This window comes from Diplotaxodon limnothrissa, linkage group LG18 (assembly GCF_057381915.1).
Source record: "Diplotaxodon limnothrissa isolate DT_005_m linkage group LG18, D_limnothrissa_male_GT1.1, whole genome shotgun sequence".
Classification (NCBI taxonomy): domain Eukaryota; kingdom Metazoa; phylum Chordata; class Actinopteri; order Cichliformes; family Cichlidae; genus Diplotaxodon; species Diplotaxodon limnothrissa.
In genome coordinates, this window is record NC_140613.1 from 17,180,475 (window position 1) to 17,208,024 (window position 27,550).

Genomic DNA, 27,550 nt, shown 5'->3' on the forward strand with positions numbered 1-27,550 from the left:
TGCGGTGGGGAATCCCTTTAGAGACACCCTGAGCAGACACCGGGACGGAATGGAACAATTACCTGTAAGCTACGCTCACAAAAATATTTCCCCACCAATTTATTCTTGCAAAAGTCCGCACGTCCAACCTATTTTCCACAAATAAAACTGCTGACCTTTAAAGTCTTTCATGTGCTATTTGTTAGCAGAGGTAGATGATGACAGGGTTTAATTAATTATCGTCAAAAGAAAAGCCATGGTTGAATTCAAAAAGCTTCTCATTATAGGAGGGCTTTGTTAGTAATACCGCCATCAAGTGGCTGCCCATGCTCCTCCCCAGCTATCTGAAGTGTGTATAGGAGACTGCTGCATACAAAATCTCATAATGGTAAAACAAAAGTGATGTATTTTAGTTTCTTTTAGTCTCTGCGACACCTGCAAAAAAGACCGATTAAAAGAACTCTATCTTGGTGTTTTTGATGCCACCATGCATGACCTCCCCCCGGAACACAGACAAACAGGAAGACAACCAGGAAACAGAGCTGTAAACTGAGCACAGAGTGTGTCTTATCACCTTCAACATGACAGCCCACTGACCAGAAACCTCACAAAACACTTGAATTCATTACTTTTATTGGACAATATGAAATCATAACAGCACACAGTTCAGAACATTTATAAGTTAAGAAAACAGTACCAGGAACATCAAGTAATCAACACTAAAAATGACTGTGGACTGTACACAATAATGAATAGTCTTTTGCAGTATTTTATGTCCATGATATTTAAAGAATCCTTCCATTTGCGATACAAACACAGACTTCCAGATGGGTCTGTAACTTGTCTTTCCATAATCTTCCAAAGACCTCATCAAAACAGCTCATCAGATACCTCCAGGTGGGGTGTTTGCAAGTTCTTCTATTGCTTCAGCCTTGACTTTGGATGCCTGATCAAGCAAGTCACGTATATCAGCTTCATCATTAAAAGGATTCTCCTTGTATTCCGTCCGTAGCCACTCTCTGAACTATAGGAAGAAAAGGTTAAGTCTGTTAAAAGCAACGTAGGCAATTTTACTACATATAAAACAACAATGATGTCAGTTTGAATTGCAAGGGTATACTTCCTGTCTTTTCATGCTTCATTTTCAATATGCTCGCTTTGTTACCACCAACCTGTTCAGCTTCAGTTTTTTCAAATTCCTGGAGCTGCCGCTGGAAGCCCAGGTTTGGGCCAGCGCACGGCCGGACCACCTTCACCGCAGCCAGGGCTTCCTGCCAGCCCAATCCTGTCACCGTCATTATGTAAGCTACAACCAGCGTGACACTACGGGACACACCAGCCAAACTGTATGAAGAGCGGGATGGAAAACAAACACTACAAGATTTAGCAATTATGAATAAATCATTGTCAGTATTCACCCATGACACATTTACTGTAGATAGCAAATGACTCGTGTTACATTTGTACAAGCAAGCGCAATGTCCTGGTTTGAGCAATTTGTCCTCATTTAGAAAAATGTAGATGAATATTCAGAGTGTGCAGATGTTTATTAATAACACAAGCAAATAAAACTATCATGCAAAGAAGTAGTGGTGGTAATAAGGTGGAATGAAAGTCCAATTCTGACAGTAATCACTGCATTTAACACGGCGCATCTTGTTTAAAAAGGAAGATAAGTTCAGGAAGTCCAGTCCAGCAACTGGAAAAAAAGATTTGTTACCAGGAATATTTATAATTCTGTATTCTGTGCACACAATTTATTGCACAATTATACTGCAAGCAAAGGTAAAGGTGAGATACATAAAATAAATGAATAAGTTTTGGCCTTTGCAATGAACAAGGGACTAAGCATTCATAATTAGAGAAGGCATTGTAAAAGCAGCTCTTAAAAATAGCCACTTGTATTTCTGAGAAGACCCTCTGTCTAGCCAAATATAACTTTACCCTGTGAACACTTGGTCAGCTACCCTAGTACACGAACACAATGCAGTCAGACTTGTTACTGTACTCTGTTTTAGGAAGTTCAAGAATAGGTTTTTATCACTTAATCTCTTCTGCAAAGCAGTCACACATGAGTTCATTTGTGCACTTGTTTGTTGTGATCTGGGTTTTTTTTTTCCAGCTTTAAATTAACTACATTTAAATTTCACCATGTCTGCAACTGTTTGAGACAGACAGAGTGAATCTATGTAGGTCCGTTATTCAAATTTCACCTCTCAAGCTTGAGTGAACCTAAATTCTAGCTTGCAGGTAAAGATACAAGTAATCTAGGTCTCACCAGTGAACTAGGCAGCCTTCTCCTTTTAGGCGGGACTCGTGCATGAAAACAATACTTTGTTTGAAGTACTGAGATCTGTGGGGTACAAAAAAAGGAATGTAAAAATGGCTCCTGACTACCTAAAAACTGCTATGCCAACACAAAATCGCAGATTATATGCTGTTATTTTATCTTTGCCATGTTTTTGTGAAAGGCATGGGAATGTTTTTGTAACTGGCATGTGAAACTATTGCTCATCCTCTCCCCATGAGGATCAGGGTGTGTTCATCTCAAGTAGCTGGTGTCATATTTCATGCAACAGGTCTCGAACAGCAAATGTCATGTTCTCAAAACCTTAGAGGTATGAGACATATGGGGGTGCTAAAGATGGCAGGTGCACATGTGTGCATATTTGTAGCATATCACATGTACAGCTCTGTGAAAAGATTTCCTCCCTTCCTGAGTTCCTTTGTGTGTTTTTGTCATACTTATGTGTTTCAGATTTTTTGAATTTCACTCCACATCCAGCCTGGATTACTGCCAGACATGTTAAATTTGTTACATCTGGTGTAAAACTAACAAAAGCATCTCATAAAAAGAATATCATAGCAACAGTCAAACATGATGGTGGTAGTGTGATGGTCTGGGACTGCTTTGCTGCTTCAGGACCTGAACGACAAGTCATAATTGACAGAAACATGAATTCTGCTCTCCACCAAAAAGTCATGAAGGAGAATGACTTTTTGGGTGTCAGTTCTTGAAGTTTAAGCACGTTTGAGTTATGCACACACCAGCAAGTCCACCTCTGAAGGGGTCAAAATGAAGGGTTTGGAGTGGCCTAGTGAAATCAGACTGAGATGCTTTGGTATGACCTTAAACAGGCCTTTCATGCTGGAAAACCCGCCAATGTGGATGAATTAAAACAATTCTGCAAAGATGAGTGGGCCAACATTTCTCCACAGTGATGCTAAAGGGTGGCAACACCAGTGATTAGTTTTAGGGGCAGTTATTTTTTCAATAGGGCGAGGTGGGTTTGGATAACTTTTTCCCTTAATAAATGAAACTATCATTTATAAAAATAAGAAATCAGGAAGAGGGCAAACACTTTTTCACAGCACTGAACATGTCTAGGTGTGTTTGTATACCTCTGCTAGCTAGCCAGCATACCATTTGCCAATAATCGTGCTATAATTCAAGGACTTAGCTGCAAGACATTGGTCATTGCTTTTAGTGTGAATATAATTAAAGACTATTGTAACACAAGCACCACCCTTGGCCATCTTCTCTAGTTTCACATAGAAATAACTGCGTGTATTTGAACGTCACACATACCTACCAAAATAAGAGCCAAGAGCTCAGTCCATTTGTGTTACTGTGCTCTTGTCAGAAAATAAATGTTTAGCTTGGGAAAGCATATCATTTACACTTTATCTTGGAGAAAATGAACCTTAGACACCCACACAAAGAAGCCTCAAATGGATGTAGTACTCTCTCACTCTGCCTCAGCTTTTCATTGTTCTGTGCCGCGCTGCTGTGCTGCACAATTTGGTACTTACAGGTTTTGTGTGGGAAGGTCAGCTGCTGAAATGCAGAGATAGGTCATCTCCTGGTGGACAGAGTATACTAGTCAAATGTCACGTTCTCCTAAATATTTAACACAGATCAGCTAACAGAATGAAGAATATAATAAATGTCACCAACACACCAACACAATCAGTGATTCACGATGTGTGTTGCTTATGGTGAGGGCAGGCTGTGTAACTAAAGCTGATTAGCCACTATACTAAAAACGCCAGCCTAATTGTTCTGTTGTCCCATTAAATTAGCTCTGAGCTGTCAGGTCATGGACCTGGGAACTCTTTGATGTCCTGCGGCAACCTCAGCTGTTCCAACTTATCCCGCTGATGCTTGATGGGATCTTGGAAGTTCAGAAACCATGACAAGACCAACCTCGGGCTCTCTGTTGCATTTCTCTCTTTGTAAATAGTTTGTGCTCTCTATCCCTGCTGTTCAGGAGGTACCATTGGCAGGGTGGGGGGTGTCTTTACTAGAGATGGCACGATACCACTTTTTTATGTCCGATACCGATATCATAAATTTGGATATCTGCCGATACCGATATGAATCCGATATAATGTTTTTTAATCAACAAAACTGTTTTTTAAAATATCTTGCTGCATTTTGCAAGTCTGCAAGTTCATACTCAAGTTTAAAACAACAACTACACTAAAGCTATTCTGTTATACCTGTATACAAAAAAAATATTTCATAGTTCAGCAATACTGATCAATCTAATAAACTTAAACCTACACCATCCTCACTATTCTGGTATTTTAAAGAGTACTTAGCGTAAATATTAAGCAACCTAACTAATAGGGTTCCAACTCCCAGCAACAACAAAAATAAATAAATAAAAAATAGGGAACCACCCCTCACGCTCCACCTTATGATGCTTAATCGACGTAATCAACCTTAATTTGATGAAGTGTGAAAAAAATGCACAGAAATCAATTATTTTTCAAGAAATATTAAATAGATTCAACATCTTTCTTCAACAAAATTGCAGACTGCACAGATGGTACCTTCCCAAAGTAAAAAGTACTATAGCTTACTAGGGTATATATATTAGACTTAATAGTTACTATATACAGTAATGGACTTCTATTCATTTTACATCAAATTAAAACTTTGGGTGTCAGATAATTATTTATTAAAAGCTCGACATTTTAAATGAGAATAAGAAAGAAAAGTATGTCTTTGTGCCCCCTTTTCCCTGTTCATGCCCTATCGGCCCCCCTGGCTAAACTTTGCTAGATCCGCCCCTGCACAGTTACCAGCGTCAGCTACGTAGAAAAAGATCCTGGTGTAGAAAGTAATATTAAATAAATTCTAACAACAGCTTATCAAGCTTAAACGTGCTGCTGTTGTTCAGCCACTGGTTTCCTCTTTCTGGTGCAAAGTGGGCCAAAAGCAAACCAGAGACACGGACTCGCGACAGAAAAGCCGATCAGCTGATCGTTAAGCAGTTTCACGATTGAAGTAGCAGCCGGAGAGCGAGAGGCAGTCGCTTGTTAAGATTAACGCAGGAATGCTTTACAAACATTCAGAGATGGACTTACACACTTGCTTTACTTCTCTCGGGATAACTTTGTCGGAGATGAAATGCCGGGTTGCTAGCGAAGCTCCAAATGCTATCCAGACCACCGACAGGTCCCGCATGCCACAGCCGCTCTATCACGTGACCACACTGCTCCGACGTGCTAACGTTCTGAGGTGAGTTACGGCGTGTTGCAAGTTTTGTGAGGTGCTTTCGTGATATTTAATGGATCGGATTACATTTTTTATTTTTCTCCGATATCCGATCCAGTAATTTAGGTCAGTATCGGACCGATACCGATACGTAATATCGGATCGGTCCATCTCTAGTCTTTACATGTTAAAGCGTCAAAATCAATAATCCAGAAAAAAAAGAATAATGAAGAGAGACCGCATAGTCCGAGCTGGTTGAGACAAGAACAACCGCCTACTCTGAAACCCACGCAGGCACACAACTCAGCACACTGACAAACCAACTGCTGTTGACTGGCATTTTACATGATACTCTAAAGAATCACATGAGTAAAAGAAAGTCCCCTGTGTATGTTTTACTCGCACGGAAATGAGAGCTGTTTGCTCAAGGAAAAGAGCTACTGATACACAGTGGTTCCTGAACAACCTGACAGACCGGGTCAACTGTGGAGGGTGTCTGACTGCTCTCAGCCAATCAATCTGCTCAGCTTGTTTGCTGGATGACTCTATTTAAAAATTTATTAGAAATTCAATATGTGTACCTCTATGATACACCTGGGTGCTGAGACATTATAAGGCAAAGGGAGCTTCTCACCTGGAGGATAGGAGCTGCACTGTCATGAATCGACAGGATGTGTGTAATGTTGTTTCTGGCTAAGTGTTCTCTGTCCCTTGCATCTGACAGAAACGCATAACAGCACAGTCGAACAGCGTTATTATATCTGCACACATATAAGAAGTCAATTTAAAAATAATAATAATAAAGAGAAAATGAGACACACCTTTGAAATTTCCCAGGTATAAATCAGGAAGGACCTATAAGGAAAAAGAATACCGATTGCTATATCAAAAACCAATGATTGATACTGAGGTGGTGCAAACTGATTAAAGACCAGTCAGCTACAAAGATAAATGAAACCCTAAAATATGAAGTTATAATTACAAATTGTGTCATTTGATGGTCTGAATAGATAAATATTCAGGCACTAAATGATAATAACTAAAACAACAACAACAACAACAACAAAAACAATAACTATGCCAAAAATAATTCTAGTTTGATCACTGAACTGTGCTGTGATTAAGTATTCTAACAGCGATGCTACATTTTCTAATATTGCAAAGTTAACGAGGAACCAAACTTTTTATTCTATGAAACGTCCAAAAATGACCAGCACCTATCTTTAAAACACTGAGCACCGCTCACACAATAATTCCAACCTGAGGAGCACGGAAGAGAGGAAAATCGTACCTTGTTGATGCCATTACCCATGCTGAAAGACCCGCCTCACAGGAGAAGAGTTGGAACAAATGTCACACGCTGCAGCCTCGGCGCTGGAAAACGCGTATCCGGCGTCTCGATGCCTTCCCAAACCCGCTGAAGGGGAGCAAACGCAGTAGTTCTGCGTCCGAGCGAGCCGAGCACTGCTGCCCGAGGTTCCCGAGGTGGATGCTGGGAGCTGTAGTTTCCTAACGCAAAGGGCGTTGCAGACCTGTAGTAGATGTGTGTGGAGGAGTTAAACAGCCCCACATAAAAATATAATTATCGAAATCAACGAAAAGCTCAGTAATTTAATCAATATTGATCATTTTGCATGTAAAGATAGATAGATAGATAGATAGATAGATAGATAGATAGATAGATAGATAGAGCCAGGACAGACAGGAATGGATCTTCTCACCTTCAACCAAAACCTCACAAAATACTTGTCTTTATTTCCTTTGATGTCATTATAACAACACAGTGCAATAACACTGAAGATCGCGGTTTCTAACAAAGCAAAACACAAAGTATCCACAGGTTGTTTGTTCTGTTCCATACAGACGACCCAGTTTGGATGCCATCACCACCACCAGCAGAATGATGGCACCTGTGGAAAGGCTTTTAAGCAGGACAAACAGGAAACAGAATCTGCAAGCTGAGTATAGAATGTGACTTATCACCCTCAACCAAGAGAACCTTGACTTTATTCCTTTTATCTAACAGGTTGAAGTAACTAAAATAAATTGAAAACACAGCGAAAACCACTGTTTGCAACAAAGTGAATTATAAAATATTTACTGATTTATTTATTAAAAAAATCAGTAAATATTACTGATTTCCCCTACAGACCAGCCAGTGTGGATGCCCTCTCCACCAACAACACAACTTTTATTGTGACACCTTTGAAAAGGCTCTTCCAGAAATCGCGCTTATCCAAATGATTTTTCAAACAACATATGAAGGCACGTTTGGTTAGAAAAAAACTTTAATCTATGCTGCAGACACAATCAACTAGATGCATTCTGGCAGTTAACCAGTCTGAACAGAAATAGAGTGTGACTGCTGAAGGAGGCACTGAGAAACCAACGACAGGCTCGGGACTCTACAGTGCTGCTATTACAGAGAAATGATGGCATATGTCAGATCTCTACTGATAATTACTGTGATAAAGACATCAACAGGAAGTGCTGCTACCCACTGCCCAACATTGACAGCACATTTACACCGCAGACACCAGTTCACTTAACTTCCTGGTAATGTGTTGTTTTGCTATGTGGGGCAGCTTGTGACTGCCAGCCTCTACTCTACAGCTTGAATGGGAGGAAAGCATCTGCGACAGAGATGTGATGCACTTACTACACAGAGTAATGCGAGCTGGTTATCAGTCCACCCATCCGGTTTATGCATGAGGGTATGTATACTTTTCCCCTAGTTTTATTGCTTTTAAGAGCTCTGCACACTGGTGAATGTACTCTAATAGTAATCAATCAATCTAAAATGTTACTTGGATTCACAAGAAAACTGGGCAGGAGACAACATCAGATATTTTTATCACTTCTTGTAGTTTTGCCATAAAGTAAGTTGAGTTTATAGAGAGAGTCAACACACTATTGGACCTAAACTCATTTGTAAACTGCCAAAACTGAATGAGAACGCTGCCCGATACTGTGCCACTAAACAAGGTCATCTATGTGAATCTCCAAGCAGTCATAAGTAGGTGGAATTTAAGCTTGAATTCAGTCATTTCACTCACCAGTTTGTTTTTGTCTTTTAATTGTTGGTAAGAGCACTCCATTTCTCCTCAAGTGTCAATTACCACCAATAAATGTAATTAACAGAAAAAAGTTGAAGAAAAAAACTTGCAAGGCAATAAAATGGAGACAATATGAGCCAGGTAAATATGATACTGCTTTGATGTGGCTTTGGTGTGCAAAAGGAGGAATTTATAGTGTGGGCGTTCACAGATAGGCTGCCCAAAATGTAGGCCTACTTGTAGTACATCGCCCACATTGTCAGTGGCTACAATTCAGGTGGTTTCCCGCTCTAGTTTCGCATAAATATTCAATTTATCAATGAACTTGTTTTTTTTTTTTCGGTCAGTGCTTCATTTTAATTACTCCATCATATTAACTTGTCTTTTGGAGTTTTTTGTTATTATTAAAAAAAATAAAATAAAACGTCAAAGTCCTCATCTTAACTTAGCTTAGCTTACACCTTAATTTTTTAATTCGATGAGAACGTTGTTTTTCCCTCCTATGACAACTGCCGTTTAGATCCAGCTAGAGCGATTCATCAGTGTCACCATCATGAAATATGAACAGGCCTCTCCTTCAAAGAGTTTCACCACTAGGTGGCACCAACGTGACACTCAACGATTTACAGCGATCGGCAAAAATTGCAGTGTTGCCCCCCCCCCCCCCAAAGAGAAAGAGAAAAAACAATGTGAACACAACAGATAAGACAAGACAAACGCACACAAAGATTAATAATCTTATCCCGTATTTCTGCTTTGTGTTAAAGGCATCTCCGACAGTACATAGTTGAATCTACTAGCACCCCTGGATTGTTTCTGTCATCGATTTATAAGCCTGCTTGTAGTTTTTTTTCTTTTTATCTTGCGCTTTTCACTTTTGAAGTAGGTCGTCGAGGAAATCCCGGAAATAGAAATAAACTGCTTTACTTGGACCTTTCCAGCACATTTTCGGTAACTGTTTTGTTTGATACTGGAAGTGAATGGATGTGTTCCCCCTACAGTTTTGTTTCCCGAGTAATTCATTTAGTTATGGAAGTAAGTCAGTTAAAGATGCCGACACTTTGGGATAGCCTGTGTTGTTAGCTGACCTCTGTCACAGTGTTGTGATTGTTACGGATGTTGATTAGCCGATTCACTAATTAAACTGTGTCCTGTGCGCTTTGTCACGGCTTTGTTTGAGCTGTAGGTTTTTTGTTTTTTCCGATGTGACACTGTGAATTCTTCCCAGGGATGGCCACCGCGCCGGAGTCCTCACTTCACATGAGGTCGACGGATCTCATTATAAAAGAACCCCTGGATTACGGAGGTTTTGGAGAAGTTTACTTATGTTATCATGTGACGCTGGGCCAGGTGGTGTTAAAGACTATGTACACTGGACGTCTGCGCAACGAGTAAGTTGTTGTAGTTGTTGTAATATGTTACTGCATGTGCTACCCAAGGGTATTCCCCTTCGTCCAACGATAACTTGAATCATGTGTCCTGCGAAGTTTTCCACGCAACCAAGCGAGACACTTTTAGAGCGTGCAGAAAGTATAATAACACAGATGAATACACACGTATGTAAATGAATGTACTCGTTATTACGGTTGTCTATACCAAGGTAGTGTGCTGTGAAAAGGGACACTACCTTGGACACTACCACTTCCCTTTTGAACAAGGAAATGGAGACAGGTTGATTCAGCTCAATGTCGAAGAAGTCCAAAATCAGTTTTTATATCCGGATATACACGAATTTAAAGAAAACTCGTTCCTATAAAGGGTAAAGTTTTAAAGTTAGGGATAATACTCAGTCTAGCACTAAGAACACAGACTAAATTAGCTACTAGATCCAAGGCCATAAGATTTCTTGTGAGACATGCCTGGACTGTACAAAAACAAAACGGTTCTTTCCCATGAATTAATTATTCTATTAATTATTGACTATTTAGTTTTTTTTTTAAATTGTGAAGAATATCTGTTCACTTTTTATTTTTTGAGACAAAATTTCAAATGTAGTGCGTTGTCCCCATAACAGTCTGCATGTAAATAAACACAAAATGAATTTATAATTGTATTTATGTATTTATAAATACAAAATATTAACAGTGATTATAAAAATTGTTGCTTATATTTTTACTTGTCAGCTTATTGTTTGTATCTCAGATGCGCTGTGAGGCACGTGCCAATCCAAAGTCTTGCCTCAGTACTTTCAATCAGCTCCACCAAATACCAAAAAAATGTTTAACATAATTTTAAAAAATGTTGTCTTTATCTTAATCCCTATCAGTATAAGATGATAAATGTATTTCTGTAGCACTAGAAACAGAATCACTGCTCTGGCTTGTCTGTATGATTATAAATGGTAACAGAAACACAGAATTAAAGACTATATTTCTTACTTATCTGTTACTGCACACCCACACATGCTTAGATATCAGAATTGGGTTATTGAAGTCGGTAAGAATATGCTCGCATTGTCAGTTTTCCTATGCAAAAGCTTTCTCTTATTACATTTAACAAACTTTCCAGGGAGAGTAAAAAATCGCTACTGGAGGAGGGAAAGATCATGGCGAGCCTGAACCATGAGCGAGTGGTCAAGTTGCTGGGTGTGATTATGGAGGATCGAGATTGCTCTCTTGTCATGGAACTCATCCCCAGAGGCAACCTTCTGGACATGCTGGAGACCGTTAGTAGGCTTAAATCAATAAATACCTGTAACAAACACAGCTTTTGTGGTTTTCATCGATAGCGTGTCGCCTTAAAGAGTTCCACTTTTGTCAGTTTATCATGAACTGGAGCATTATTACACTATAATCTCTGTGTTCTTCAGGTCAGTGTGCCGATATCTATCAAGGGAAGAATCATTCTAGAGATTTTGGAGGGAATGATGTACCTCACAGAAAAGAGTATCATACACAAGGACATCAAGCCAGAAAACATCTTAGTGGACAAGGATTTTCACATCAAGGTACATTACACTCTCTGGGTCATGACACATGTAGGATTCTGTCTGCTGGCATTCACAGTCATGGTGAAGGATTTCTTGCAGATTGCAGATCTTGGTCTGGCCACCTGCCAGACGTGGAGTAAACTCACCAAGGAGGAATCTCGCAGGAAGAGCCGTATGGGGCGATCGACTGGTGTGAGAGGAGCTGGCACACTGAGCTACATGGCCCCGGAGCACCTGGAGAGTATTCATAATCCCTCCACTGAGAAGTCTGACGTGTACAGTTTTGCCATCGTGGTGTGGGTCATTCTCACAGGGGAAGAGCCATATGCAAGTGAGCTGTGATATCATGACATGCCAAAGTTTGCCAAAGATTACCAGATGTAGCATATCCACTGCATACAGCATTTAAAGAAAGCATCTTTTTATGCCCAGATGCCAGGAGTGAAGACCAAATCAGCCAGTGTGTTCGTAACGGTGACCGACCGGCAGAGGATCTTATTCCAGAAGACACACCTTCTGAAATAATTCAGCTCATGAAAAGATGCTGGGATCGCAATCCTGAGGAACGGCCGACTTTTAAAGGTTTCCTTTTTGTATTTGTGAATTATAAGCAAAATAGCACTCATTGATGAAACCACGTACACTCATTAGGTACATTTCCCAGAAATTTTGGTCCATATCAACACGATAGGATCACACAGTTGCTGCAGATTTGTCAGCAGCACATCCAAGATGCAAATCTCCTGTTCCACCACATCCAACAAATGCTCTGTCTGACTGAGATCTGGCAGTTTGAGTGCAGTGAACTCAGTCTGTGGTCTTATGCTGCTCTAACACATCTGCCACAAGACTCGACTTGTTGCGCATTCAGATAAGATGCTCTTCTGTAATGAGTGGTTATGTGAATTAATCTTGCTGTTGAGTAATTGTTGCCTTCCTGTCAGCTCAAAGCAGTCTGTCCATTGTCCTCTGAGGTCTAGTATCAATAGTATACAATACAATAACAATATTTTCTCTTTGTTTAGATCATGTTCATATGTAAATCTTAGAGTTGGTCGTGTATGAAAATTCCCGTAGATCAGCAGTTTCTGGAATAAACAGACCAGCCACTTTGGCACCAACAAACACACTAGATTTAAAGTCACTTAAATCATCCTCAGTTTGAACTTCAGGTCATTTTGACCATGTCTACACATCTAAATGCATCGAGTTGCTTGTTGGTGTTCACGAGCAGTCGAACAGATGTATCTAATAAAATGGCCAGTGAGTGTATAAAGTGAATGCAACACTTTTGTTTGTTGAGTTTTGTTGAGTCAGTTTTCTTTCCTCTTATTTAATGTCTCGCAGAGGCCTACAACATCTTCCATCCTTTCTACATGGAAAACCTTGAACCGCTTGTAGAGGAAGATTTACTTCACCTGAAGGTTGAATAAATATTTTCTATATGTGATCTTTTTTTTAAAATAATCACAGACATTAAGCAGTATTTTAATAAAAACAAACATTATATATATAGTGTAACATATCTTCCTAATGACAGTGTTATTAAAATTTTAGTTTTTTAAAATTTATTTATTTATTATTGCAGAATTCATACGAAGGCCCAGATGATCTTGTTGAGAAGATGAAGTCTTTATCAGTGAGCCCTGAAAGTTTTTCAGGAGGTGAGTGTGCTCCGTAAACCCGGTCGTCAGAAAAAAAACGCATTGTATATTTTCTGATCCCCTCCTTTGCATTCTGTGCTACATTTAATGCTGTTTAGAAATCCTGAAAACCTTTGAGCAGCTTTATTGTTTTACTGTCTCTCCTCAACTTGTAGATTGCCCCGCTCCGTTGATAAGTTCAGACAGAAGTGTGTCCGTGCCAGTTGAAGCCAGTATCGAGGATCTGCACGGCAACCAATATGAACAATGTCCAGGGCATCTTCAGACAGATGCTAAGGCAAGTAACAGCCCTTCAGAGTTGCAGGAGAAGCTGGATCGGGAGCTTCAGTACCACAAACACGGCAGTTATAACTGTGAGAACCACTCCGATGCTGGCAACTCCTTCCATACCGCAAATCCTTTCCTGCGAAGCAACGTCAGCATTTCGGATCACTCTGCACGGCAACCAGAACAAGAAAAATCTTCTGTACTCTCCTGGACAAAAGCTGAGCCGTTGCGGCCCGCAAACCAGGAAGAGCCTTGGTATCGTCCCTCTGCAGGTGCCTTTGAGACCTCTTCCACACCTACTCCATTCCCCTTACCTATATCTTCGAGCACACCCTCTCTGTCAGCGTTTAACCAGCAACATCCCCACTCCCACTTCGACCGGCAGCAGTCCTGGCCAACTTACCCAGTGTCTGATACGTCTGCCCCTGACCTCACCTCTGGACATCTTTTGACCACTTCAAAGAGTTGCCAGATGCACGATCAGGGTACTATTAAAACATAAGTGTTTGAAGAAATTCTGAATCTAATCCCTGAGGGGTGTCTCCAGCTTTTTGTGTTATCTCCTTGTTTTTGGATCAGTTGTGTTTACGTGTGTTTGTTTTTGTTTTCTGACCAGGACCCCTTTACATTCAGAATGCCAGCGGGATTCAGATTGGAAGCAACAACACAATGAGCATCAGAGGTTATGACCCCTCTCTTAGCTTGTCATCTGTATCTGCTAACAGCTCAACTAACTCTCCCATCAAAGAAGGCATTCAGAAATATGGTAAAACATAACATTTCTGTCTGTTTATGAACTTTTCATGCCTGAAGATCACAAATGCACTTTTAATTTACTAGAGCTGTAGTTGAACACGTTGTTGTGATTTTTATTTTTATTGGCTCATCTTTCCAAACCCCGGAGATAGTTTGGTCACATATAGGGATGGGTACCGGTGTCCGGTGCCATCTGACATAAACGGTAGTAACCAGACCGAAAAGCAGCGCACATTTCGGTGCTTTATTTCGGTGCTTTATTTCGGTGCTTTTTTTTCCTGAGCTGTGATACACTTTAGATTCTAGCCAATCATTTTACGTTTCCGAGGATAGTAGGCGGGGCCAGGTACGTACGTTCTGTTAGAGCAGAGCTACAGATTAAAAATGTCCAAGGCGAAGCGGTCAAAAGTCTGGCTGTACTTCATAGCAAAATATGCAAACTCAGCAGCCTGCAACAAGTGCTTTAAGCTGATACTGTGATACTGTCAAAGGAGGTAACACCTCAAATCCGATGAAACACCTGGCGACGCATAGCGTTTTTTTTAAAAGCCCAGAAATGCGCCGTATTTGATAGCTTGCTGCGAGACCTCACACCGAGCACATCTACTGCGGGTGGGTTGCCTGTTATGCAACATCCCCCAAAAACACGAAGAGGAGAGTCCTGGCCCCTAGCCCTGCCAGTGTAGCAGAAATGATGACGGATGATGGTGGCAGCAGCAGCAGTTCTTCTCTGCGTGAGTAGCTAATTTACGTTGAGTAGGCTAACCACGTTATTACATTAATGCAGGTAAGGTGAACTAGCAAACATCATCATAGCTACATGCGGCTGTCTTCTTGTTTGATGGCAGATACTCCCTTCACCCTGGCCAAAAAGGCTAAAATGACCAAAGAAAAAGTGGAAAACAGTTAAACATGAGAGGTTTAGGACAAAGTTTGTGTTTTTTCCATTGTTTAAGCACTGCTTCCAGCCAAGAGTGATACCATATATGCCCCATAGCTGCAGAAAAGGCTAACATTGTTATCTTTTTACAAAAAACAGCTGAACATGAGAGGTTTTTGGACCAATTTTGTGTTCTCCATTCTTTAAGCACCGGTTTGAGCACCGTTTGAGCACCGGCACCGTTTCAAAAGTACCGATTTGGCACCGGTATCGGATAAAACCTAAACGATACCCATCCCTAGTCACATATGACCATTAGAAACCCATAAGCTTTAATTTGCCCTTCTAAGTTTTTCTGTGAGCAATGAAATATTTTTGCATATAGTGTTACAGTGTTGTGCAAAAGTCTTCAACCACTCTTCATTTCTTCATGGTTTGCTAGAAAAAAATGGTAAATAGGTGCAGAAATTTATTGAAACGTGCAAACATCAAAGGAAATCCAGTATATAAGGCAATAATAGAGTTTGTACAAGGTCAGTATTTGGTATTACCATCTTTATTCTTCTGACTGAGCTCTTTCAGTAGTCTTGAGGAGTAGTTCTCCAGGGTTCTCGAAGTACATTCAAAGCTCTTCTTTGGATGTTTGCTGCCTTTTCTTCTGTTCTCAAGATGATCCCACACTGCCTCAATCCATGACAGTGTTTTTCTATCCAGGTAGGCCTATACTGCAGTAATGCATTGTCATGCTGAAAATTCAGGCTGTTGCAAATTAAGCTGTTGCTTTCCAGATGGTATTGAATGGCAGATCAAAATCTGAATTAAAACTTTAACATTTGAATTCATCACTCCATATGAGTGTTGTCACTGGTTTCCAGTAAGTTCTTGTGTAATTTGGAATACCTCAGCCTCGTCTCCTGGTTTCCCTTCATTGAGAATGGCTCTAATATATCTCTATCTCTAATATATCTTAAATTAAACTAACCTTAATGCCAAGATATGCCAACGTTTTAGAGAATAGGTCTTTAGGAAACATCTTTTTGTGCAAAAATACTGTTTGTTGGCATTTTTCATCAATTCGACTGGAGAAAATGTGAACAAATGATGTGTTTTTGGAACAGACTGCTAGTAACAAAGAACCTAGAAATACAATTTGAAATAAGCTTTGTGGAGACACAGCACTGGTTCATTTAAAGAAAAAAGATTCCTTTGACAACGGTCAGGTACAAGGAATGCAATGAAAATCTGTGAAAAAAGCAGCCAGTGTCCAAAGAAAAACTTTGAAAGACTGTCAGAAAGCCTGGAGAACTATTGATCAAGACCACTTTTTAAAAATGACTCCTGGCTCCTTGGAAGCAAGATACAAATAAAAGAGTGGTGGCTCAAGACTTTTGCACAGTACTGTATTCACCAAAACGCATTTTGTGTTTCCTTGAGTTCTAACAAACATATTGCATTTCCTTCCTCATAAAACTTTACTTTCTTTCGCTGGATGCAGCATATTCTGTTGCTGCTGGCACCTCTGTAATATATTTATCTTGTGTTTCCGTTAGAGGACCATGCTGTGATGGAGGAGCACCTGGACGTGCTGAGAGAAAACATTGGGACCAAGTGGAAGCGCTGTGCGCGGCGTTTGGGTCTGACCAATGTGGATATAGAGACCATAGAGCATGATTGCTATCGTGATGGCCTGCCAGAAATGGTGCACCAGATGCTGGAGCGCTGGAAAATGAAGGAGGGCTGTATTGGGTGTACAGTTGGGAAGCTTTGCCGAGCTCTAGACGGAAACATAAAGGTAGATGTCATCCAGAAAATACTAGACATCTGCAATTCGTCTTCCTCACTGGGATAAACCTTACAGCAACTGACGTGTCTCATGTTCTCTGATTGATTTATCATCTACGGTGGCCGCAATTATAAACTCTGCTCATGGCTCTGAGCCTGAAGGATCATTTTAGTAGAGGTGGACACACTGAAAACTTATCACCTCATCTGAAATACATTTCTCTGCTTTTCAAAAATGATAAACATAGAGCTTAATGTCAGTTTTCTGTGAGCAAAGAAAACTGTCATTAAGTTTTCTTTAAACTTTCTTAGGAAATAGTCTTTGACAAGTTACTAAACACTGTTTCGATGAAATTGAATGCCTTTGTGATATAGCTTCGCCTGCTAAGAAGATATTAACATGAAATTGTGGATTTTTGTATTGCTCTATATGGTGACAAGTCTCTAAATATTCATTTCAGGCTAAGGTTTAAATTTGAATATGAACTGTTTCGAGGTTGTTGGGTTTTGGTTGGTATGAAGAAGCCAGTGGGTTTGTGCACATTAACAGAATAATGAATTCATGTACAGGGACTGTCAAATGGTGTGTGGCACACGTTTATTCCAGTCCAACACAAACATAATGACTACAATCACAGAACAGGTAAGGCCAATGAGCCTGTGACAAGCTGAAAACATCATCAGCAAAACGTCATAAGGAACAATGAAATACAAATGAAAACGTTTGCTGTCACGAGTAAGCCAAACTGCTACCATTAATCTGATGACGGTAAAGCAAAAGTACGCGTGAGTTGGTGATTCAATTCTTTTAATGTTAATGAAGTGATTCATTCAAACATAATAAGCATTTTGGATTGAAACGTTACTTTCTCTCCGTCAGAATTATAGCGTCTTGCCAAAGACAGAGAGTGTGTGTGTGTGTGTATAGTTAGAGACAGTATTGAGGGTCTGCATGTCAAATGTCTTTTCTTCATCTTCATGCAAACTAAATTTCAGCATTACAAAAGAACTCCATGTATGAAAAAACCCTCCTTTTTTTCAAACTTTGAATGATTTTTTTTAGTCTAGCAGAGTCTTCATCATATTCATTACAGCTGTTATCCTCTGACAAATATGTTTATGAAGTTAGTTACTGATAACTAGTCCCGAGCGGTCACTATATCATATGTTTTAAAACAGCAACAGGCTTTAATTTCTAAGTGTGTCGTTCTCCAGTGCAGTACTGTGCAATATTCTTGAGCCACTCTTCATATTGTGCGTGAAAAGATTTGTCCTGAGCTGTAGCTCTCCAGGCTTTCTGAAAGTCTTAATATGTGTTTCTTTTGCCATGGGCTGTTTTTCACTCATTTTCAGTTCAGTCATTGTAGCCGACCACTTTCAGAGGAATGTTTTTCTTGTTTTTTAAGTCACCTGACTCTACAGAATGAATAATTCAAGCAAAAGAAATGCACCTAACACAAGGGACGAGCAAGTGTTGTGTCTACACATAACAGACACCCTAGGAAAGAAACTATTTTTAGTTGTATCTTTAGGCACATGTGCTTTTTTTTACTTGCAACAAAAACAAATTCTTGTTTTTCACATTTTAGCTGGGTCTGTGAAAAAGACCAAAGATAAAGCAGTTAGACAGGCATAAAATAGCTTTTTGCACCAACAAGGGGATTTCCAAAGAGCAGTTAGCTGAAAACTTACATCTCAGTATGATGTGGCGTCTGTCCTTAAAAAAATATGAGCAAACTAAATAAATGGAGGACAAACACTGTGGCACGCCTAAAAAATATGCATTTACACCAGATGAATGGGGAGAAAAGGCTGAGGTATGACACAAGAAACACAAGAACTGGGTTGAAAATCAGTGGGTAACCAAATTTAAAATTTGTGGCTCAAATCAATATGTACCAAGTGAGATGTTTACAGATGTTTACAGCAATCTATCTCAGTCATGGTTTTAAGATCATTAGAATTGTATAAACTCTGTTTTTGCCTCCTATACTGTATTTCCATGTTTGCACGTTTCAGTAAATCGCTCTACACTGTTCTCTTGTTTCTAGCAAAATGTAAAGAATTGACAGGTGGCTTGAGACTTTTGCACAATACTTTATGTCACCGAAAAACACATTTTCCTTCCAAGTAAATATTGTGTAAATGGCCTGTATTTGTATAGTGCTTTACTAGTCCCTAAGGACCCCAAAGCGCTTTACATATCCAGTCATCCACCCATTCACACACTGGTGATGGCAAGCTACACTGTAGCCACAGCCACCCTGGGGCGCACTGACAGAGGCAAGGCTGCCGGACATTAGCGCCACTGGGCCCTCTGACCACCACCAGTAGGCAACGGGTGAAGTGTCTTGCCCAAGGACACAACGACCGAGACTGTCGGAGCCGGGGCTCAAACCAGCAACCTTCTGATTACAAGACGAACTGCCAACTCTTGAGCCACGATCGCCCCCAGTGTGTGTTTATTTTTCCGTCATACCCAATATCAATGCCAGTTATATGGCAAACTGCCAGGATACATGGTGAGATGTGAGACACAGGTCATTTTTTTAACAATAAAAAATTGTGAGACAAATCATTGGAGCTGAGTGATCTCTGAGTGAACTGAGCAATCCAGACTATAAAAAGCCAAAAGAAATTCAAACTCGTGTTTTGATGGACTTTTTAATGAATTACCGACATGGTGCTAGTGTACTTTTGCAAATCAGAATTTTTTTCTATGGGGAGTTTATTAGATAAAGAACATCAGTCCTTGAAGTTGATGGTTTAGTGATAACGCTCTGAGCTACAAAGGCACATATACATACTTATATTACATACAAATGCAGATTTAGTTTCAGATTTGATGATGTTTAAATAGTGCTCTCTGGGTCTGTAGACTATCTGATTATCTACTTATGTACACAGGACATAAAAGGAAAAACATGGGAGGGAGCAAAAAAACCCAACAACAATATTTTATTTAGATGAAGTTGTTGTAGAGTCCTTGGATGACCTCATGTAAAGGAACATCAGCCATGAATCTAAAAACAAAGCTTTATGTAAATGGTCTGTTTGGTCCTGAGTAACTGTCCAGATTCAGATTCACATTACCTTTACAGAAAAGATTCAACCACATCCCAAAGGTGCTCTACTGGATTGGGATCTGGTGATTACGGAGGTCATTTGAATACAGTGAATTCACTGTCATGTTCAAGAAACCAGCTTGAGATGATCTGGGCTTTTTAACATGGTGCATCAGGAGATGGGTTCACTGTGCTCATAAATGGATGCATTTTTTAATTTAGGTGAGCCTGTGTGAATTGTAGCCTGTTTCCTGTTCTTAGCTGGAGTGACACACAGTATGATAAGGCCATCTGCTTCAGTGTTCAGAGATGCTCTTCTGCATACCTTGGTTTTAACAAGAAGTCACTGTTGCCATAATGTCAGCTCATAGCAGACCAGCTATTTTCCTCTGACAAGGCATTCTCACCCAAATGACTGCAGCTCACTGGATACTTTCTCTTTTTCAGACCGTACTCTGTAAACCAAATAAAATCACCTGTCTCTCCTATTCTCAAGCTCAGTTTAAACTTCAGCACGTTGACTTGACCATGTATTGAATAGCTGCCATGTGACTGGCTTATTGGGTATTTGCATGACAGAGCAGTTGAATACATATACACCGAATGAAGTGGCTCATGAGTATATACAAGTAAAAAAAAATATTGTTGCATAAAATATTGAGTATTGAGTATTCTCTACTCAGACTGATTTGAAGTTTGTGTTATTGAGTTAGACTGAATAATAACTTAAAAACAGTATTAAGCACAAATATTTCATTTTCTAGATCACATACATAGATAATTCACAAAGCACCATCCACTATTACAGTACCTGCAAGTGGTCAGTGTAAACACTGTTTGTAATGTTACAGTAAAGGAAGTGCTGACTCTCAGTTTCTATCTATACACAGGGGTGTGCTGCTGTGATAAATAATCAAAGGAAAAACGATTACCTTGCAAATCACAAAATACCTTTTATACACAAAGCCATGATTATAAATAGCTTAACTCAATATTGCTATGGGATAATGATACGTAGTATAATATAATAAATGCCTCCCAAACATGCTAAAGTAATAAGTTGGGTGTGTCATACATGCTGAATCTCCAAAGGTCAAACTAAAGTTTTTCTTCTACCTGGAACAAATGACTAATATTTTAATAGTAAAAGGCTGGCAGCTATTTGCATAGCACTTCTCTTAGAGTGCATAATTTCACCTTTAACTGGAGGGCACTGTTAGCCAGAAGAATAGTCAAATATGAACAACAAATCCTAGATATGTAAAGCCTAGAAAGTAGAAATGAATTAATGATGATTTTGAACATTTACAGAGAGACTCCACTCGTCTGACCTAGCCAATGTGGAATCGAAATGTAGGCGTGTTTTTTCCATCAGTGCTTGGAAGAGTGTTTGAGGTGGAGGAATATTTTAATGTATTTTACATATTTAGCTGCACTGAAACCCAGAGCAATACCTAAAAAGTGAATACCTTCAAAGTATCTGATAAATTTCCCTGGGAAGTTATTTCAGTTGGTGGAATCCCCCCAAGAAAGTCATCCGAGCCATGCAACTTGGCACATTTTTCATGAATAGGAAGAGAAGTTAAAGAAGCATAAATAAATAAATAAATATATGACATGGTTGTTGCTCAAACACTTCAGGTATGTATCATTAATGCCTGAAAATATTGATACAGTTTGTGAATAAGCTCACAAATCTAAACAAATATCAGGGCCAGGCCACTTTTGCATGCCTTTGAACCATCTCCAGATTGATACAGAAATTATTCGTTTCTAAAGTTCTTTTCCCCCATGAGGTGGCTATAAGGGATTTCTCTTTTCGGCACTCACTTTTTGCGTTCTGCACGTGCGTTAGAGGAACTGGAATGTCTCGATCTTGTGATAACTCTCTACTGGCAGCTGGCTTAGTGACACCAAATATTTGAGGGCTGTGTTTGAAGCACTCAAACACATCCTTGCCCTTCTCACAGCTCTGACCCTTTAATGTCACTATTGGTGGTTGAGCAGCAGAGTTGGATGAAGCAAAGTGAATGGTCTGTCTGTGGACTGCACGAAGTCTGACCCTGATCTTTGGCTTTAAGCAGCACTTTACTTGGCACTGGCTGCAGATGCAGCCCTTCATAGAGACCTGGCATAGTGCACCCAGATCGCTGCATACCATCCTGCGGAAGTTTGGTCTTAGCATCAGGTAGATGATCGGGTTGTAGATGGTGGAGGACTTTGCAAACATGGCTGGCATGGCAAATGCCATGGGAGGAATGTTTTCGATGTGTCCGAAGGCAGCCCACATGGATACGACAGCATATGGACTCCATGCCGCAAAGAAACCAATGCAGACAGCCACACTCAGCTAGCAGGAGAAAGAACACAGAAAGTGTAATTCAACATTTCTTTTCACCAAATCCAATTAATAAAAAAAAAAACACAACTGTAACACTTGTCAACTTTCCCAACTATCTGAAAAACATTACCTTATGTCAGAATACTGGATGAAGAAATCACTTAAATACAGGTTGTATCACTTAAATATAATATGTGTGACAGAGTGAAGCAGGCTAAAAGATCCTGAAAGGGTTACAAAGTTCATGATTTAACAATTAGAAAGAGACTGGGCAAAAATGGCATCAATGGGATAGTTCCAAGTTTAAAACCACTACTGACCAAAAAGAACACAAAGACTCGTCTCATATTTGCCAACAAACATCTCGTTGGTCCCCAAGACTTTAAGGAAAACTGGACTGTGGGCTGATGAGACAAAAGCTAAGCTTTCTTGAAGGTTTGAGTCGTATTACTGCATAAGAGTAACCCAGCATGTCAGAAAAGGAAGACAGTAACAACAGTAAAATATGGTTTAGTTTTGTATTGTTTACTTCCCCTTTCTGTAAATAAAGCCATTTTTTGAGTTACGTCCCATTTCCGTGAGTCTGCTTCTGGGTTCTCTCCTGCCTGCACACAGCTGGTTTCATGACACTAAGTATGACAAATACTTACAAAAACCTACAAAATCATGAGGAGCAAATACTATTTCACAGCACTGGAAACAAACGGCTATTTGTTGTAAAGACAAATTTGAATAATGGTGTCCTTGGAAGAAAATAAAGACACACTTTTACATTTTGAGATTTTCTTCCATGTGTTTTTGTGAGCCTGTGCAATCACTGCTGGCCTTCCCTGTATTTAATTTTGTGCTTTTGACACCCCCTGCCATTCTCTCTAGACTGTGGTGGAAGAAAAACAAAAAACAAATTTAAAGAAAAAAGCTGGGTGAGGAGATCTACCACTATACCCCCATATGAACAGTTTGTATTTAAAAGAGAACATGCAGAGGCCACAAAGATTTAAAAAGCATTCTTCTCACTCCTCATGATGAGTTTTTAAAAAAAAAAAAAAAGAATCTCAGATGTTCTTACAGAGAAGAGAATATGATGATTAATCAGCAAAGGCAGCAGTATCCATCACAGTGAAACCAGAACTTCTCTCTTAATGAGAAACTGCATCATGAGGGAGATATATTGAGGTCACTGTCAATTTCTACAACAAATCGAGGCGAGGAACTCTAAACAGGACTCTTCTCTCTAAGGCAGTGTTTTTATAAGCTACCCATAAACCCTGGCCTTTCCACCAATAACTGGGTGATCACACTATGCACGTTTTTTTGTCTTCCTGCACTTTAATTTAAAATTGAAAGTGCAGGTGAAAAAAAACTGCAGGTATGAATAAATTGACTACATCTTTAATTTTTTACTTATTACTTAGTGATTGGCGAGCACTGTATAATCATTCAGTATAACATATTTAAACACATAAACACACATTATGGGGAGAACATGGTAAAGCAGTCCACAGAAGTGTTTAAGTGAAGTTTACCTTAACCCACCTTAACAATAACTATCTGGATGCTGCTCATGTGAGTCGGCCTCAATGCATGTTGCTCCATAGTTCTGCGAGATGCATGCACTGCGACCAGGATTCCTGTGTAAGATGCTAAGATAGCACAGCATGGAAGGATGTAGCAGAAGATGAACAGTGCCACAGTATAAGATCGTGCTGTGCTGAGTTGATTGGACAGGCGCCAGTCAATGCAACAGGCAGTGCCGTAAGGCTCTGGTCCATACTCCCCCCAGTGGGCCAGTGGGGAGCATGCAAACAGCAGGGCGTAGACCCAAGCACAGGCAATAAGCAGACGGCCATGAACAGAGTTAAACCTGTTTCCTGTAAAAACAGACTGTGTTAATATTTTATGATGTGAATGTGAGTTATTCTTTATGACACACAACTGCATTTGTGGATCAGTGCATTTTTATACTTTAAATGATGGTATGGTAAATGATGCTTTACCATGTGAAAAATACTCTGTGTGCTCTAAGATGCTTATACTCCATAATCTAGTTAATATACAGCATAGTGCTGAAGAACTGCATCTGAATTCACAAGTGTTTAGCTTTTCCCAATGGCTTTTTTGGACTTCCAAGAAAGGTGTTTTTATTATGTTGCATTCCTTTGCATTCTGCAACTGACAGACAGTGATTGGACTACTGTTAAAAGATAACATAAGGCAACCTGAAGAAGTTCAAATTTTTGCAATCTCTACACAGGCTTGTAAGCCAGTCTGCTGAAAGAGCGCCTCACAGGAATGCCAGTTCTCCTTCCAGGAGGCTAATTATGCCTATTCTCATTCATTGGCAATGGCCTGTTTCTTAAGAAGTGAAAATGGTTAAACATTTTTCAGAGAGAGCTCAGTCCCCAGAGAAGGTTCTGTGCATATCCACAGCATTTTACAGGTCTTTTTTTTTTTATTTTAGTTTGGTGATAAGTAGGCTGTACCAGTTTCACTGGAGTAGTAAAAGTACATTGGGTAATTATACAGACTGCTAATTTCCACAGGAGCTCAGGTAGAACATAAAGAGGTTAGGTGACTCGAGGCCTCATTAAGCTGCAGCAGAAGACAAAAGATGAGCCCTCTAAAGCAATCTAAGTTCATCAAATGACGAGTGATGTTACGTCAGCCTTATATACTACGCAGATATTATGTCTGTCAGTGCTGAAAATAAAATAAGCACTTATTTAAATATGCAAGGTTAAATATTACAATTTTAAAGCAATTAATGTGAATATCTCTATTTGTAGGCTCATACTTTAAAATTACTTTTGTCCCAGCACTTTTTTTTAAGGCACTGAAAGAAATGCACTTTTTTGGGATGGGGACCAAATAGAAAACCCAGCTGCACAGTGTTAACCAACATCACAAGCAGTACTTATTGAGCACAGCCCTTTGACTTGTCACTTAACAAAGAAAAGCTCATGTGCAGTGCTTTACAGAGGGCTCATTTCCTTCCACAGATAAATCAACACTCAGCCACTTGGGGATAGGGTAGTTAATCCCGTGTCATTTCACTGAGCAAAAACAGCCTCTTTGAAGACTTACCGTAGAGCGGATAACATACTTTCACAAAGCACACCATGCTTAGCAGGGTTAGAGTGGTCAGACTGCAGATGCCAAACAACATGCCACAAAATGCGTATACGGAGCACACCGTTTTCCCATACAGCCACCTGTGTGGGAGGGCGTGAGAAAGAGGACAGCTCAAAGCAAAGATATAGCTCAAAGATCAATGATTGAGAAGGAGTAGGCGCCAAGTTTTGTACCTGTGGTAGAAACTTGAAGTTATCGCCATGGGGTAGAGGGACAGAGTCAGGCCCAAGTCGCTAACAGCAAGGTTGATGATGAAGTACTCAGCGGGTTTCAGGACGTTCTTTTTCTTGTAAGAGATGTACAACAGTGTGCTGTTGCCAAATAGTGAACATACTCCTGCAAAAATAAACCAGAACAAAAACCCTGAATGTGAATAAAATACTGATTTGATGGTGACAATGGGAGGGATTTTGTTTTGACTTTTCAGAAATTGCTTCATCAAATTCGCTGTCCGTTTAAAACAAGACAAACATACTGGATAATATGCTTTTTGCCTAGAATACATTAGATATGACTTTTATATCTGTCCAAAAAACATAAAGCCACATAATAAAGTAAATACATAAAGTGCATTAATACAAACACAACACAAAGTGTACTAGATAAAGTGTACTACAACGAAGCACCAGCATGATGTGCTCAAACCTCCCATTCAATCACATCCCAAAGGTGCTCTACTAGTTTGATCGCATTGGAGGATATTTCAGTACAGAAAGCTCAGATCATGTCCAAGAAACCAGTTTGACATGATCTGAGCTTTCTGACATGGCAGTTTATCCGCCTGAAAGCAGCCATCAGGAAATGTGCTCATAACGGGATGGACATGGTCGGCAACAATACTCAGGTAGGCTGTGAAGTTTAAACGATGGCCAGTTGGTACTGAGAGGCCCAAGAACAAAATCTCCCACCCCATTACACCACCTCCAGTATCTAATACAAGCCAGGATGGATCCATGCTTTCATGTTCTTTATGCTAAATTGTGACCCATCCATGCCATCTGAATGTTGCAGCGGAAAGCAAGACTTATCAGATCAGGCAGTGTTCCTGTTCTTAGCTGACAGGAGTGACGGTGCGGTCTTCTGCTTCTGTAGCCCATCTGCTTCAAGGTTCAACATGCCGTGTATTCTCCATAAACCATAGAGGTGGTTGTGTGGGTTGTGTCCCAGTAGATCAGCAGTTTGTGAAATACTCAGACTAGCCTGTCCAGCACCAACAACCATGTGATATTCAAAACCATTTAAAACAACTTTCTTCCTCATTCTGATGGTTGGTCTGAATTTCAGCCGTTCATCTTCATCTTCATCATGTCTACATGCACGAACAAGCACATGAACAGTAGTGGCCACAAAGTGTATATATAACTTTCAAAGTATTATGGATCTACAGAATAATAAGAAACTCACACTTCTACTGTCTTACAGGCATAACACTGGATACTGCTTTATCATATTTACCTAGCAACATATACAAATACATAGAATTGCTGATGATTCTGTAAAATATTAAATGTAGAGTATCTTCATTAATACTGACAAAATCACTGGTTCTATATATATATATAAAAAACACACACACCATGTATGACATCTGTGATACAAACAGTAAATGCAGATGGATGAGTACACAGTGGGTGTGGGTATATATAGGTGGAAGTGGAATGCATAACACACAGTAACACAGTTAAAAATAAAAGTGTACTTGCAAGGCTTCGCTGCAGGATGCCTTGCTTCATGCTGCTATTCATTTCAGCTTGAGCAGAACTCAGAGAAAACTCATTGATAGTATTGTAAACTAGATTTAACTCACCAAAAACAGAGTAGACCACGGCCACGGTTATATCCAGTGGTGCCGGTATGCTAGAGTGGAATGCAATGTCTTCATTTAACAACCCCATCTGTAAACAGATTTTAGAAACTTTTCTGTTAACTGTTCTCACATATTGCATGTGCGAAATTTCAGACCTTCTGATTGTGTCTTATGAAAAATGTATCCAAAACTGTGATGTTTTTGTAGAACTTCACATCAAATATTTTAGTCTTTCAATGCAATAAGTAGATGGTTTTCACACATTACCTTAAAGTAGCTCTTACACTAACTGCTCAGAGCAGACGGGCCCAGGTAGAAAGAGCCATGTCAACACAGGGGAGCTTTTAGCACATTGGACTAATTACTATATAGCTCCACAGACCACC

At 39.8% G+C, this 27,550-nt stretch overlaps 3 protein-coding genes across 3 annotated transcripts; 1 reads left to right on the forward strand and 2 right to left on the reverse strand.

Moving 5' to 3' along the window:
- Positions 1–862: 862 nt before the first annotated feature.
- On the reverse strand, positions 863–6,797 carry dusp22b (dual specificity phosphatase 22b). The gene is made up of 7 exons (XM_085378175.1): positions 6,777–6,797; positions 6,307–6,340; positions 6,120–6,202; positions 3,793–3,842; positions 2,258–2,332; positions 1,152–1,323; positions 863–1,003 (listed from the first exon to the last, which is right to left on the reverse strand). The coding sequence occupies exons 1-7, from the start codon at positions 6,795–6,797 to the stop codon at positions 863–865; spliced, it is 576 nt and encodes a 191-aa protein (XP_085234301.1).
- A 2,625-nt stretch (positions 6,798–9,422) lies between these two features.
- Positions 9,423–17,011, forward strand: ripk1l (receptor (TNFRSF)-interacting serine-threonine kinase 1, like). The gene is made up of 11 exons (XM_085377787.1): positions 9,423–9,492; positions 9,770–9,932; positions 11,050–11,206; positions 11,351–11,488; positions 11,570–11,801; positions 11,903–12,052; positions 12,818–12,894; positions 13,059–13,134; positions 13,290–13,886; positions 14,018–14,167; positions 16,588–17,011. The coding sequence occupies exons 2-11, from the start codon at positions 9,772–9,774 to the stop codon at positions 16,884–16,886; spliced, it is 2,037 nt and encodes a 678-aa protein (XP_085233913.1). The 5' UTR covers positions 9,423–9,492; positions 9,770–9,771; the 3' UTR covers positions 16,887–17,011.
- A 4,581-nt stretch (positions 17,012–21,592) lies between these two features.
- On the reverse strand, positions 21,593–27,252 carry opn7a (opsin 7, group member a). Its single transcript, XM_085378236.1, has 5 exons — positions 27,165–27,252; positions 25,531–25,693; positions 25,310–25,437; positions 23,762–24,096; positions 21,593–22,234 (listed from the first exon to the last, which is right to left on the reverse strand). Exons 1-5 carry the CDS (start codon positions 27,250–27,252, stop codon positions 21,593–21,595), a joined length of 1,356 nt encoding a protein of 451 aa, XP_085234362.1.
- Positions 27,253–27,550: the final 298 nt, after the last annotated feature.

Bases quoted from the DNA above. Each gene is read 5' to 3' on its own strand.
- dusp22b (XM_085378175.1), bottom strand. From the start codon at position 6,797: ATGGGTAATGGCATCAACAAG. The intron at 6,203-6,306 runs GTGTGTCTCATT...CGTTTCTGTCAG, and splicing joins ATACCTGGGAAATTTCAAAG to ATGCAAGGGACAGAGAACAC. The intron at 1,004-1,151 runs GTTGGTGGTAAC...TTCTTCCTATAG, and splicing joins AAAAAACTGAAGCTGAACAG to TTCAGAGAGTGGCTACGGAC.
- ripk1l (XM_085377787.1), top strand. From the start codon at position 9,772: ATGGCCACCGCGCCGGAGTCCTCACTTCACATGAGGTCGACGGATCTC. The intron at 11,802-11,902 runs GTGAGCTGTGAT...TTTTATGCCCAG, and splicing joins AGGGGAAGAGCCATATGCAA to ATGCCAGGAGTGAAGACCAA. The intron at 12,895-13,058 runs GTTGAATAAATA...TTATTATTGCAG, and splicing joins AAGATTTACTTCACCTGAAG to AATTCATACGAAGGCCCAGA.
- opn7a (XM_085378236.1), bottom strand. From the start codon at position 27,252: ATGGGGTTGTTAAATGAAGACATTGCATTCCACTCTAGCATACCGGCA. The intron at 24,097-25,309 runs GTAAGTCTTCAA...CTGTTTTTACAG, and splicing joins AGTATGTTATCCGCTCTACG to GAAACAGGTTTAACTCTGTT. The intron at 22,235-23,761 runs GTGGGTTAAGGT...TTCTCCTGCTAG, and splicing joins TCCAGATAGTTATTGTTAAG to CTGAGTGTGGCTGTCTGCAT.